The sequence below is a fragment of the Chaetura pelagica genome, unplaced genomic scaffold (genome assembly GCF_000747805.2).
Source record: "Chaetura pelagica isolate M959 unplaced genomic scaffold, ChaPel_1.0 scaffold82, whole genome shotgun sequence".
In the NCBI taxonomy this organism is placed as follows: Eukaryota; Metazoa; Chordata; class Aves; order Apodiformes; family Apodidae; genus Chaetura; species Chaetura pelagica.
Genome location: NW_009952990.1, coordinates 3,281,995 through 3,295,908, shown reverse-complemented (window position 1 = coordinate 3,295,908; position 13,914 = coordinate 3,281,995). Strand labels below are relative to the sequence as shown.

The window sequence follows — 13,914 nt, the reverse complement described above, 5'->3', positions numbered from 1 at the left end:
TGACAGATGAGTTGAATAACATTCTGCTGTAATCAATGCAACAAAATTTGTCCCTATTTTTTCTAAGCATTAGCAACTATTTTACTGGAGGACTTTTAAAAACTCCCAGGCACATACTCCTTAAGTGGGCTTTATCTGCTGCATAGCTTAATGTATTTTATTTTACATATTGCCAGTACTCTGTAAAATAACATTAAACATAACTTGCTACTGATGAGTCACTATGAAAAATGATGGCCATCTTTTTTGGCCAGAAATGCGTTCACAGCAAAATATTCAGTAAGACTGACCCATTTGTCATGGGTTCACAACTTTTAATATCTATCTCATTTTCTGTTTGAAGGTAATAATACCAAGAATACAGTCCAGACACTGTCATGCCTCCAAAATCAGCTGAAGTAGCTACTGCTAAGGGGAAAACAGTTTAGGGAAATTTTATGTAGCTGTTGTATCTGTCTGTACCCAAAAGGGCTGCTCCTCTTGGGAGAAGAGCACATACACATAAACAGGAGGTAGGGATGAAGGGGCTGGTACTGTCCAACTCATATGCCTCCTCTGACTCATATGCCTCCTACAAGTTATGGATTTTCTATTCTGCATACTCTAGTACTTATAGACAGAAGTGACTCACTGGTACTGAGCCATAAATTTATAGTGGCCTTGCAGACAGCAGTCTTCAGATATGGGGATCAACTCTTAGGAGATTCTCCCTGTTCAGATAAAGTGTATTAATGAATCTTTGTATTACCAGAAGTTTTTTTCTTCTTTTTTTTTTTTTTTTATTTTTTTTTTTTTGCATATCTTCAACTATTAAGTGATTCTTGGTAAATTGTTGTTTTACTGTGGACAGCTTTTTCAAGTCTTCTGTGTGGCTTTTGAATCTTGAGCCTCTAGTAGGCTTCTTTGAAGGGGCTCCATACATTCCTAGTGCTAAGATATCTAGGACAGTCACCACTTCCAAGCGTTCAGCTAATAAATACCTAATATTGCGTGCTCATTTGGGTCACCCAATCCAATTTTTACAGTTGGAACAAATCAAGTTAATCTAAGCAATGGTGCAGTTGCTGAGTGAATTGTATGGAATTTGGTTAAATGAATAACATTTAATTCATTTACTCACTTTGTCCTCTTGTGGAGTCAGCACATGTAAATGAATATGTTGGGGTTCATCCCCCTCTGGGCAGCAACGGAAAAGTTTGCTAAGTTCCCAAAAGTAAAAATTGTCTTAGTGACAGGAAAGGACTGAAGCTACTGGTACCACTGGGGCACTCATTTGGAGACTGCACAGCTGACACAAGCATTAGAGCCTCTTTTGTCTACAGGATGTCTCCTTTTATTGATGAGGAATAACTGATCTGGGTCCAATCTCTGAGAAGCAGATAAGGTAAAAAAATAATAATTTAAAAAGAACCAGACAAAGTTGCTCTGAAAACCATCAGAGGCCAGTAAACATAGAACCATGGCATTCATTAGCTTCAGGTAGAATCACACTTAAAAGAAATCTTTCATCAGATGTGGTGTCTTTACAGAAGCTGGTAAAGGTTTCTTCTGCCATTTGTGTTTTGTACAGATTCTATACAATTCTACAAGCCAACTTTACATTGTTACAATATTATTACAATAATTTCAGCTAGAATTAATTAACAATTTAGCCAACAAACAAACTGCTTGAATCACCATCCTTTTAAAAAACACTTGCTGGAAGATGACTCTGTGCTTTCATTTACAGGAGGAAAGCGAGTGTCCTTCATCTCTCTCTGTTATCAAAGAAAGGACACCAGGTGAAACTCTAGAGGATGATTTCTTCCCACCTGATGATCTGTCTTCTGATGAAGAATATTACATTGAAGAAAGCAGAGCAACCCAGTTCAAGAAATCAGGTATGAGGCGCATAGATGATATCAAAAAGGCATTTTCAAGGGAAAACATGCAGCAGACGAGACAGAATTTTGGCAAGAAGGTAAAGAGGCTTCGAACTAGAATAGTGACCCCTGAGAGGAGAGAGAGGATCAGGCAGTCAGGAGAAAGACTGAAACAATCCGGGATGAGAATCAAGAAAACCATTTCACAAGCTGCCCCAACGAAGGAGACATTCAAGATCCACAAGAAAAACAAAGAGCGAACAGGAGCCGAAGGTCAGGAGGGGATCCAGGAAGCCGGTGTGCACGTGGCCTCTGAGCTCCCAGCAGCAGAGCCCTTCACTGAAGAAATCTCTTACACAGAAGTGATCACGAAGGTAAAGAAAGACAAGAACAGTGCAACAAAAGGTGCTTCCACGTCGACTGAAAAAGGAGTCACAATCCCAGAAGTCGTTCTTAAGCAGGAAGGAAAAGAAGGAGGAGGAGGTGATGATGTCCCTTTGCTAGACTTAAAGCCATCGGCATATGGAATCAATTAGCAAACACACACCCATACTATCCTTACTGAACAAGAGACAACACAGTATGTATTCACTCAGCTTTAGAAAAATGTGTGAATTTGTGTTATATCCTGAACCACGTGTTGGTGGAGTTCTCTCATTTACACAGGTGCCTGTAGTGTTGTCTTCCTGACAAAAGCCAAGCCATGCAAACTGAATGAAGGGGCTCCCTCCCACTCTGGCTTGTAGCCAAAAGCCATCAATAACTTGGATGGAACTCGTGTCAAAGGGAGATGGAAATCTGCTATATTTTCAAGATTGATTTACCAGTCACTTTGCAGTCTAATCACCCTTTCGTTTTACATACAACAGTATCAAAATTACTTCCATTGTCTTATACTAAGTCTTCTAATTAGAAAACAATAACAAAGCTATTCCTTCATGTTAACAAAAGAACGAACTATGGAAAATGTCCGTTTAGCTGTGCATATCTTTTTGTTTAAGGGCCCTCACTGAAACAGCATCAGGAGGAAATTCCTGCTTTATCCAGGGTGTGACAAAATGTGGCAGGAACTGTAGGTTTTTGAGTAAATTGTATTTCTTCTCAGTGGAAAAAAGAAGCTCCTGTAATGACGAATTATTTCCAGAGTTCTGAAAGAGGAAGGTTTGACATATGTAAGCAATGCATTTTCTGCACTTATGGAAAAAGAATAAAAAAGCAGAAAATATTAAATATGGAATAGCAGAAGGAAAAGAGAATGAGGTATCATATTCATGTTTTGGAAAGATGAAATTGTGAGAAAGGCAAGGGTACAAAGCAGTAAAAGACAAATAAGATTAATGTATGGGTTCTGGATAAATAGAGGAGAAATACAGAATATTGTAACTGAAGTTTCCTCAAGATCTTTTAAAGAATTGTTACTCTATCCAGAGGATCATAGGGCTTATGAACGTAACTGACCAGACAAGGGAATTATTTTGTTTTCCATTCTCTGTGCTTTTTCTGAGCTTCACCACAATTAAAATCAATTCTACAAAGCTGCTGAAGTACAGGGCCAATCCATAACCCAATTCTCTGTTTCCTATCATCATCATTATTGACCAGCCGCAGCCTCAGGGATTAAGAGACAGACACCTTCTGGAATATGGAATGCTGTTTATTTGCAACACTCAGGAGCCAGTGTCCTGACATCAGACACGTTTCTAAACATGACCACTACACTGACATGGGGTGCAGGATTGAATTGCTTTCTTCATTCTTAAACAGAGTTGCCTTCAAAGCACTAATCTAAAGCAATGTTTGTCAATACTATCTATGTGAAACTTGTACAATATTGCCAAATTATATCGTATTTGATATATCAGATTCATTTTAACAGCATACTTGGTTATCTGTATACATTGTTTGAGGACTCCCAGCTAATTGTTAATCTATGATTTAAATATAATTAGTTTGATTTCAAATATTCTGCCTTCCAGTTCTCTCATTTAGTCTGGTCTACATCACACTTGAAGTGAAACAGCTTTAGCTGTAATAACTAGGGAACATCGGCTGGGGAAGATCAATGTTATACCATGTCAGTGACATTTCAAATCAAATTAATATTGTCAAATTGGAAGCGGGAAGGAAGGGCAGGATAGGGCAAGAGAGGGGACAGAGAGAGGAAAACATTGCTTTCAACAGTAAATTGTAAATCTCCACAGGACTTAATTACATGCAAAAGAAACAAAAAAGGGAGGGGGGGTTGCTTATAGGATAGATTGGAGGTTTTGTTTGGTTGATTTTTTACTAGTTACAGGAAGTCTCTTCAGGAACCGGGTGACAGTATGTTCCTCCAATTTCATATAAAACTGTTGCTATATTCAGTGAAATTAAGTATAATTTGTCTAGTTCTTCTGTAATATGGCCTGCATTCTGTTCTGCAAGATTTTACATTTTCATAATCTGATGAACAGGGTTTAGCTATTTAAATGAAAATGTGAAAGTTCAAAGAATTTATTTGCATTTTTTATACATCAGAACACGAAGTACTAGAAGATAGCAGCCTATATATATGCTACATATAGCATTTAATTTTCTCATTTTGCTTGACAAAGAAAGGAAGCCATGCAGTTTGCACAGAGCTTATCGTGTACCACAGCATATAACCTCTATCAAAAAATATTTTCTAATGTTTACTTCTAACTTCAACTGTTCAGAGAATTGCTTTCATAGCTTTCATAGCTAGTACTGGGTTCTCTGGGCATGCGAAGTACGCTCTTCATTTTAAGTTATCATCAATGTTTTTTACTTGAATTTTTCATATAGCAGGAGATCAAAGTTAATTTACTCCAAAATTCTCAATGAAATGGGTTGATGTGCAGTTGTACTGCTGAGGGGCCTGGAGTATATTTTTCAAACAGGTTGTTTCACTTGGTAAAATAATCTCACCGACACTGCATGTGACACAAATGCTGCTCCTGCCTCAGTGGGAAAAGGGAGTTTGCCTGCTGTCCCTCTCTGCTGCTTCCCAAGAAGAAATCTGGCACTTTCTGCTTAGTTGTGGGTGGGAGTGTGAATATCAAACTTCCTCATGGAAGTTTGCAATTGCAAGCTTCATAGTAAAACTGGCTATGGGAAAGGATTAACTACTTTCTTGGACAGCGGAAAGGAAATTCATGTTTTTATACAAAAAATCGAAAGTGTTCACAAGGAGGAAAAAAGTGATTAACAAAGCACTCACTGCAAGACCTTCATTCGTAACAGCCAACAACAATTTCTTGTGCTGTGAATTTGGGCTAGTGAAAAAGGCCAAACACATTTTCTGCCAGTAGCAGTCTGTTTATTAAAAGAGAAGTAGCAATCAGTCTTCAATTACAAGCTGGACAGCAATGGTGGTAATAAAGAAAAATTACTTCAACCATTTCAGGTGAATCTACTCCCAGAAGTGGCTTGTGTGCCAATTTTCTATTCTTTTTCTTTCTTTTTTTTTTGTTTTTTGGTTGTTTGTTGTTTTTTTTGTGAACCTGAACTGATGCAAAACACAGGAAAAAAAAAAAAAAAAAACAGTTAAGTGTTTTGAGTTATCAGGATTCAGGCCCTAAAGCCAATGGAGGGAATACTAATCGAGTCAAACTGCTGTTCAGATGTGTTTACTCTGAGAAGAGTTTCAAAACTTTTCTCTTGCAAATAATGGGGAGGGGGGCTGGTTGTGTGTGCACATCTTCCTCACAATGGGATATAAGTTTAGAAATGAGTTATTACGTGCAAAGGCCACTACTTGCACAAAAATGAAGTTGGCTATTTTTACAAATTCTATGATCAGTAGCAGAAGTAAGTGAATGTTTCAGAAAAGGGTACCATCCATTTGTAAACCCACCCAGTAATGCGAAGTCAAAGGAGCTGTGCCTTGTAATACATGCAGATTAACATGAAGTTTCATTTTATGTTACATTCACTTGTCATTACAGCTTTAATAATGTCACAGATCATACGTTTTTAACTACAAAGTTGAATTTAAAAATAATTATCTCATATTTTGAAAAAGCCTTGTATTAAGAAGAAAAGATAACATCTACAGAAGAACCACCATAAAAGTTGGAGCAGTTTTCACTATCATAAGCACTCTTTTTCCTGATGTTTCCACTATGAGCAAGCTAATTGATTATATTGTCACTTGCTTTGTAGCAGTTGCCAAACTTTACACATTAATCTATTTTCCCTCTGATATTCCCAGGCTAAGTGCATTTGCAATTTTTGCTACAAACAGAGTAAACTCATCTATGTGTAATTAACACAATCTCGATACATCACTTGTTAATTGCCGTCCTCCTAGGAGAAGGTAGCCACCATTTTATCAATAACAACAGAAGTCCTACTGGCTGCAGATGAATCTTCCTAGATGGTTCTTTCTTTAAAACTATCTGTTGGTCCTTATTTTGAATCGCAGAGCAGTGCAACTCCCCTTAAAGTCCAATGGTCAGGATTCTGCACTGTTTTCAGATACAATGAGAAAATGTATGTCAGATCTGTTCTCCGAGGCTTTTTGTAGACAGGGCAGGAGTACACACCTCCTTGTTGCTTCTTTGGGCATGTAGTGCTGTTGTGCACACAGCATACACATGGACTACAGGTAGACTTGTGAACAACACCTGAGAATGTTAAAAGACATGGGCCTCAGCATTAGAGAAGCAGGACAGGGTGCCTGAACTCCAAATCCTGAAACTGGATTCAGTGACGACCTTCAGCAAAAGTACCAGCACCTCAGCAGAGGCACACATGAGAACACAAGTCCTGTGCTCACTACTATGTTGACCCTAACTTTAAGGGAGAGATACTATTGTCTTTTTTCCCATCCTTTGCCCCTTTGGGTAGTGTTCCTCATTCTTTACCCACCTCCTGTTTTCTCAATCACAGGACTGGAGCTACAAAGGGCAAGCTGCATTTAGCAAGCCTCCTTATTGCCTTGGCACTGCTGGCAGTGGAGCTTCAAAGATACAAGGTGCCTCTTGGGTGTTTATCTGGACTAGATCCCCTCAGGTCTTCTACCAATGTAAGGTATTCATTGGTTTTTCTCAAAAAAAAAAAACAAAAAACCAAAAACGAAAAGGGATCAAAAAGTGCAAAAGGAAGCTGGACACTCCAGAGCCCTTGTGTAAACTCCATGTTTTAAGCTGCCTTTAGACAAACAACTGTCACCAGAAGCTAGAGCTGGCAAGGTCTGGTCTGGAAAAAGACACAGAAGTGGTTTATCTACAAAGAGGAATTACATCAACTCCAATTCCAGGAAGAGTTATCACTGGTTTGGAAAAAGTTTACCAGTGTGGACAATGGCAGCTTTCCCTGGGCAGCGACCACAGCATCTAATCATTACTCCATAGCTAGGTTTTAAATCTGCTTAGTCACATCAGTAAAATGTAACTCCACACATGGATAAATGAGCATAAGCCCAGAACTAATACTTTTCCTCCTATTAAAAAACAAATGCTAGGGATTTCTAGTCATCCAAACACTGACCTCCACATCAGCTGTCACCAAATCCAGTCCTGGGCTTTGGAAATTGTGATAGGGTCCCACTTGGTCAGTCAAAAGAAGTACTGACTTGTGTTGTACTATTCTATTCAAACATAGCTGTGCTTCTAGGGCCCCTGAAGCCAAAGAGCCTGACATCTGGTCTGTTCTCATGCAGCTTATCCTAAATTAATCTTTTGGCAGAAGTCTTTTTGCTTGGTTCTGATGGGCAAACGCTCTGTTCTTTTGCCAGCCCTTCTAGTGTTTTAACCTCTTAAAACCTGGTGTGAAACCACTGTTGCAGGCACTCAAAATACTTCCTGGTGTTCTCTGAGCACACCATATTATGCCACGGTCAGTCACACTCCCTGGATCCTTACCTTTGGTGCTGACTCCACCAGCTTGCTGTTCCTGCGGTCCCAACCTGCCCCTTCGAGGAAAAGGCCGTATATGTAAACCCCACCAATGTCAGCAGGAGGAGGGCCAGTAACATCTTCTTTCATCATCTTGGTCACTTCATTGTGTAAAACAACACTGTCAAGTGTCCACCCCTTTGCTAAATTCATGCACGTTGTCTCTTGCCTCATAGCAGTTAGGAATCCCTAAGGACATCGAACATGAAAGAGGGTTTTAAAATACTTGAACTTACCCATTTCAACCTCTTTTTCCTTATATCATAGTGACATCAGAAGTATAAAACCTCCTCCCACAGAAATTTATCTGCATGCAAAACTAAATTCAGTTGTGTAAATTAGGTGGTTTCCTACATTTCCCCAGTATCGTGTTCCTATATATTTGGTGTGCATGTGTTGGGGTAAGAAGGCACCAGATTGGATTGTTTACTGTATCAGAAGCTGCATGTATAACTCTCCTCACCCCACATGCCTACTTTACAACCAGCCAGATGGAGAGGTTTACAAGGCTGTCAGATTAATGTGTTTTGTGAGGTTCCAAATACAGGTAATTGCTAAGCCACAAAGAAAACTTCTGTTTCCTGTGCTATATTACTCACCTTTTCTTATACCAACATTGTAAGACTGGGTTTCAGCCCACAAATCATGAAGTATTTTACAAAATACAAAGGAAGTGCAAACTGGAATAATGCAATTAAAGAGTGAAATGCTTCTGTTCCTTTGCTCATTGCAAAGCCTTAATACTCTACAATGAATTGGAGACACCAACTAGACACAACGCTTCAGCTGCACAAAATGAAACTCACTCTCTGTTCTAGAGAGCTACAATCTCATTATATGGTTAGATATGGTTACAAGCTACCACAGGACAGGCCTGTCTGAAGATGCTGGTTAGGTTTTATCATATAACTGCCCATGTGCATGCAAACTGCAGTACATGGGAAGTACCTCAATCCTAAGAGACAGGGGGACAGAGACTGCTTGACACCTCCATGGGGCATGCTGTGGAGGTACCCCTTACTTTACCCTATGGAAAGCCATTTGCATAGCCATGAGAGGAATGAATAAAACACAAGCTGCAAGATTAGAGAGCCAACAGCACATCTAGGAAGAAATCAGGAGCAATGAGGAAATTGAACAAGATTTTTATTTTTCTTCAGTATTCATAGTGCAGGATGCTCTGTTGTGCTACTGTCAGAGCCAAATGAAGGGAGAGTCAGGTGTGGAAACCTGAGCATGTCAGTCTACTGAATGCTGGGGCAAATCCCTGATTGGTGAGACTGGAGCACTTGTTGCATGTGCTAAGCACTTTGTAGCAACACAATACCCTTCAAGTTCTGAGAACATGAGATGACACTCATGAACTCTGATGTTTCAATTGACTGACATTGGTTGATTCTCATTAATATGATTCCAGAGACCTCAGGAGAAGTGTTTTAAAGAGGTTTTGTGATAGCACAGATAATTTTAATTGCATTTGAAGTAGCTGAGAATTCTAGCATATAGCTAAGGGAGACAGGATTAAAGGCCAAGTTCTTCTATCAGAAATGCCATTAAATGAAAGCAGAATCCTTCTAGTTAATTTGTGGAATTTTAATTTGTAGAAACATTCTAGTACCAATAATTTAAAATACATGAAGTGTTCAGTGACAGAAGGCTCCAGAGGGCTACTGGATCCCAGAAAAACTGAAATATTAAAGAAAGAAGAGCCTAAAGAGGAGAGGACAGAGCAGTGACTGTACTAAGGGAAACAGTTCAAAGGCACTGTGGAAACACGAAAATAAAAGTTTCAAGCTCTGAGTTACATTCAGGGATAAGATTTAGGCTGCAAACCATTCTTACAGAGATGGCAGGACCTATATGCTGTCTGCAGTGGGACTTGTTACACTTATCTGCTCATTTGAATGAATCCCAGACAGGGTTTGAAGGCTACAGCTGCCAGCTGAAGGCCCAGCTGGGTATCCCAGAGTGGGTGAATGGCACAATAAACAGTAAGAAAGAATCAAGAGGCTTGAGGTGCCACAGTGTGGCTGAAAGTTTTGCTCTGCCCAAAACCTTCTGTCAGGAACATAATGGCCCACTTGCCATGACATTTGTTTTGCTTTCTGGTAATCTTTGCTCTGTTGTTCTTGTTTGTTTGTTTGTTTCTGGGGGTGAGGGGAGGGTGGGGATGGGGAGAAGAGTGCACATTCAGATTTCAGAAACAGGGAAAAATATTTCTTCTCTTCACATTTTCCCTGGCCTGCTCACTGAAGGCTACTGAGGCTTTTTCCCTTTGCCTTCTAACAACCCTTGTAAACTAACTCTGAACCTTGTCGTGGAAGCTATGACAAGAAATATGGAAGTAAATTAAGTGTATTGCTTTCACAATCCTATTCTCTCCTTTACCTTGCTTAGGAGGTTCCTTGTTTGTCACTCATTTTGCAATTTCTAGAGCAAGAAAATTATGGCAGGTTTACTAGAATTAAGTGATCACTGAGGAACTGAGGCATTGTGCTTCATATTCGTTTAAGTATTCATATTGCTTTGGCATCTAAGGATCTTAAAATTAGGCTGAGGGTTGATTATGCTAAATCCTATACAACCAGAAAGACAGTTCTGCCTCACAGGGCTTAAAATCCATATATAGGACAAGTGACAGCAACTGGATACAGAGATGCAAGCAAGGAAACAATAAGACAGTATCAGCAGCAATATGGAAATTGGGAGGTAGAAACGAGATATGCATAGTGACAAGTTTTTTGAGGGGAAAAAAAAATCTAGTAACATCAGATTAACTTCTAAGAAGGAAGAAAATACACGGTATTTCTTGTTTTGTTCACCCCAGTTAACTTGGTCCCACGCAGACACAGTCAGGGAACGAAGTTTCTTTTACATAGCAGCCTGAGCCTGTGCTCATTTGTGCCACTGTAAATAAAGATTAACTTCAGTGAAATTACAAAATTTATCCTAGTGTATAAACAGTCCAGGAGAAGGCAGAGTCAGATCCTACATTATTTTTTTATTGCCAGAATGCCTCTTTCTTCTAGTGCTGTAAATCTACTTTATAGTTTTGTGTTATCCGTGGCATTTATCCATTGATTATAAAGCAAAAAGTGAGATCTATGCAAGAAGGCAAATTACAAATTACTTGGGAGCTTCATTTAATCTCACAAATGAAAGGATTTTTCTGACAATTTCTCAGGTAGTACAAACAAGCCATTACGACTGCAACACTAACACTTCATCACCTCAACTTGCTCGAGAGGATGAAAATCAATTCTCTTAACATATGAAATGCTGATATTTAAACACAGCAATATGACTACTAACAAAATAATAGTTAATTAAATAGAAAAGGAGTCTTTGCTTAGGTGATTATTTTTGCAGAATGAACCCCTCCCACCGCCTTGTTTGCAGAAAGTGGACAAAATAATAATAACCATCTGATTATTAAGCTTGTATTTGTCAGCACAATGATGTTTCAATCAGGTAAGCACATCTCATTCTTGTGTTTGTGTGGGTTGTTTGTTCATTTTGTTTTTGTTGTGGGTTTGTGTTGGGTTTTTTTTCGTTTTCTTGTTTGGGTTTTTTTATTTGTTTGTTGTGGTTTTTTTCTCTGCACACTCTCTATTTAGGGACTATCAGAACTACATATTATGAAGTTTAATTTTTGTATTCCTGGAGGCTTTCTCATTCATTATGGTCTACTAAATCACAACTTGTTTGGGGACATTCTACTCTGATTATGTGGCAGCCCTTTTGAGAAACACAGATGGATGGATCAAAAAAACCCACAGGATGCCCAGTTTGGGCTCGCAAAATTTCAGAACTGACAGAACCCCAAAGCACAAAAAAGCCAGCTAAAATGGCCAGTACAAAATCTGTATCAGCTCTTGCTCATCTGTAGTGCAAAAGCAAATACCAAAAAAAATCAAAAGTCTATTAGGGTTGTATAAATCTGATCACTGCAAAAGTTACTTAGGAATATTTTATAGTGTTACTATCAGTGTGTTGCTAACAAGCAAGTATGGAAGCATAATCATTTTATTAAAATTCCTGCTCCTCTCCCTCATACTTTTGCTTGGGAACCCTTTGCTCAGGGATTCTGTGAGCACACTTCCATGCTATAAAGCGGTAACAGCAGACAGCTGACACAGACAAGATAGATGATAGATGGATATTTCCCAGCAGTAGTCCTAGAGAATATTTGCCACTGTCACTTTCTCTATTCTAGGCAGCTGCTTCAGCTAGCTTTTGCATTACTAACAAGTACCAAGATTAAAATAGATCTTTAAAATAGCTTTTTGCTAAGGCTTCACAGAAACCTGTTGGCTGGATGCTCACTTCCACAGCTCCTACTTCCCACAAACATCTGTGAATCATAAAAAGCTTTAATGAATGTGAATAGCTGTGCAAAGAAACTACACATCATCTAGGCATGTATACTTTACTTCTTTTAACTCTGCTCTCCACTGTTCCCTTTTGTGTGCTTCATTTTCTGCCAGGTTTTTATTTTAGATGGTGCAGCCAAGAGGCTGTATTTTTTATAAGTCTCTGCAGACCAAGTCTGGCACAATTCTGGGCTGGTATGAAAAAACAAACCTTCCACTTCAATGAACTGTTTTGCAAGGATGGAGAGCAAGTCCAAATCTCTTCTTCCTATGTCAAAGTTTTGAAATTTACCTTGTTTTGTACTCAAAGAGATTTTTATAAAATGAATGGAAAACAGATTACCGTAACAGAGGAAGGGGAAAAAAGGAGAGTGACACTGAAAAGTGAAAAGACAAATTTACATCATTTCCACAACATAATGAAAGCAACCAGAAGATGTGTTCCATTATTTCAGTAAAGTTATTTTGGTCTAACAAAAAAATTTCTTCAATAGATGTTGAGGTTAATTTATCCTAAATTCATGCTAAAAAATGAATTTAGATTACATTTTGTATAGTCATGATTGAGTCAGCTTGAAGTTCTCTCAAGGTCTAATTTAACTGTTACACAGGGTTAGAAACTGTTAGAAAGATCCATCTGGCAGTCTTACCTGTGGATTAAAGAATCCTGTCATCCAGAACTGATTTGGTCGGCCATCCTGTAGCCAACTGCTGAACTGCTGGTTTCTTTCAAGAAGCTCAGTAAACCAAAATCCTAAAGTAGCTGACTCCCAGGAAATCCTAAACCATAGTTTTGGAATTCTAGCATCATAGATATTATCTAAAGCATCTTGCAATTCTTCTGACATAATTATGGTTCCTAGAAGATAAGTAAAACATTCAGAATGAACTTTCCCCTAGCTTGCAAAGGCAATTAAAACTTCCAAATGACATTCTGAGTTTAATACCCCTCTTTTGTTGTGCCTTAATTGCACACCTGTTGCACGAAAGTCCTACCAGTTTGCAATTAATTTGCTCAAACTTGTAAGACTTGATTCTAATTTAAAGGTGACATGATAAATGGTATTTCTTCTGTTACTTGACCAGAAACAAAGTTTTTTAAAAAAACCAAATTCTTCTTCCTCACACATATTTGTATTAATTATATTCATGCTGTGTTTGGAATACGATTAATAATTTAAATTTTTAATATATGTTAAAGGTTCCCACACACAATGACAGTGATACACCATGTAACTCACCTATATCCTAAGCATGTACTGACAGTGATCATATTAATGAAATTCACTGTTATTAATGACAACTTTGTACATTCCCATTATCAAGATTCCCCATGGTAAAGCAGTATGGAGGATAAACCTGGAGTCAAGATTTATATATATATATATGTACACACACACATATATATATATACACACATAGTACAGTACATACTTACATATTCCATGTATAGTACTGTTGTCTCCATTAAAATACTGGTATTTACTATCACCATGATTTTTCAGTGACACTCCCCATTCCATGTGCCAAAATTTCCTAGATCTTATCAGGTTGTACACTCTTAATAGTTCTGAGAGCTGGCACACAGCCATGCCTCAGAATGTCTTCTCTGTTCCACCTAAAATATTTTAAATTATAGGAACTTCTCTGATAGCCCCCATTGCAATGAAATGTTGATGTAATATCAGTGTTCATACACACAGCTGCTGTAATTGCAACAAGGATTACGAGACAGCAAACGGAATTAGGTGGCTTCCACCACAGAATATGTAAGGGAAA

General features: G+C 38.5%; 2 protein-coding genes across 2 annotated transcripts in view; one reads left to right on the top strand and one right to left on the bottom strand.

The window, feature by feature from the left end:
• The window catches only part of MURC (muscle-related coiled-coil protein), a 15,458-nt gene extending 13,060 nt beyond the window's left edge, over window positions 1-2,398 (top strand). The window contains exon 2 of the mRNA XM_009996514.1: window positions 1,730-2,398. Coding sequence (XP_009994816.1) covers window positions 1,730-2,398 — 669 coding nt within the window. The remainder of the gene's footprint in view (window positions 1-1,729) is intronic.
• A 3,853-nt stretch (window positions 2,399-6,251) lies between these two features.
• LOC104387729 (dynein heavy chain 5, axonemal-like) overlaps window positions 6,252-13,914 on the bottom strand; it is a 139,214-nt gene continuing 131,551 nt past the window's right edge. The window contains 4 exon segments of the mRNA XM_009996513.1: window positions 6,252-6,430; window positions 6,433-6,490; window positions 7,730-7,951; window positions 12,786-12,994. Of these exon segments, the coding sequence (XP_009994815.1) occupies window positions 6,273-6,430; window positions 6,433-6,490; window positions 7,730-7,951; window positions 12,786-12,994 (647 nt within the window). The 3' untranslated portion in view covers window positions 6,252-6,272.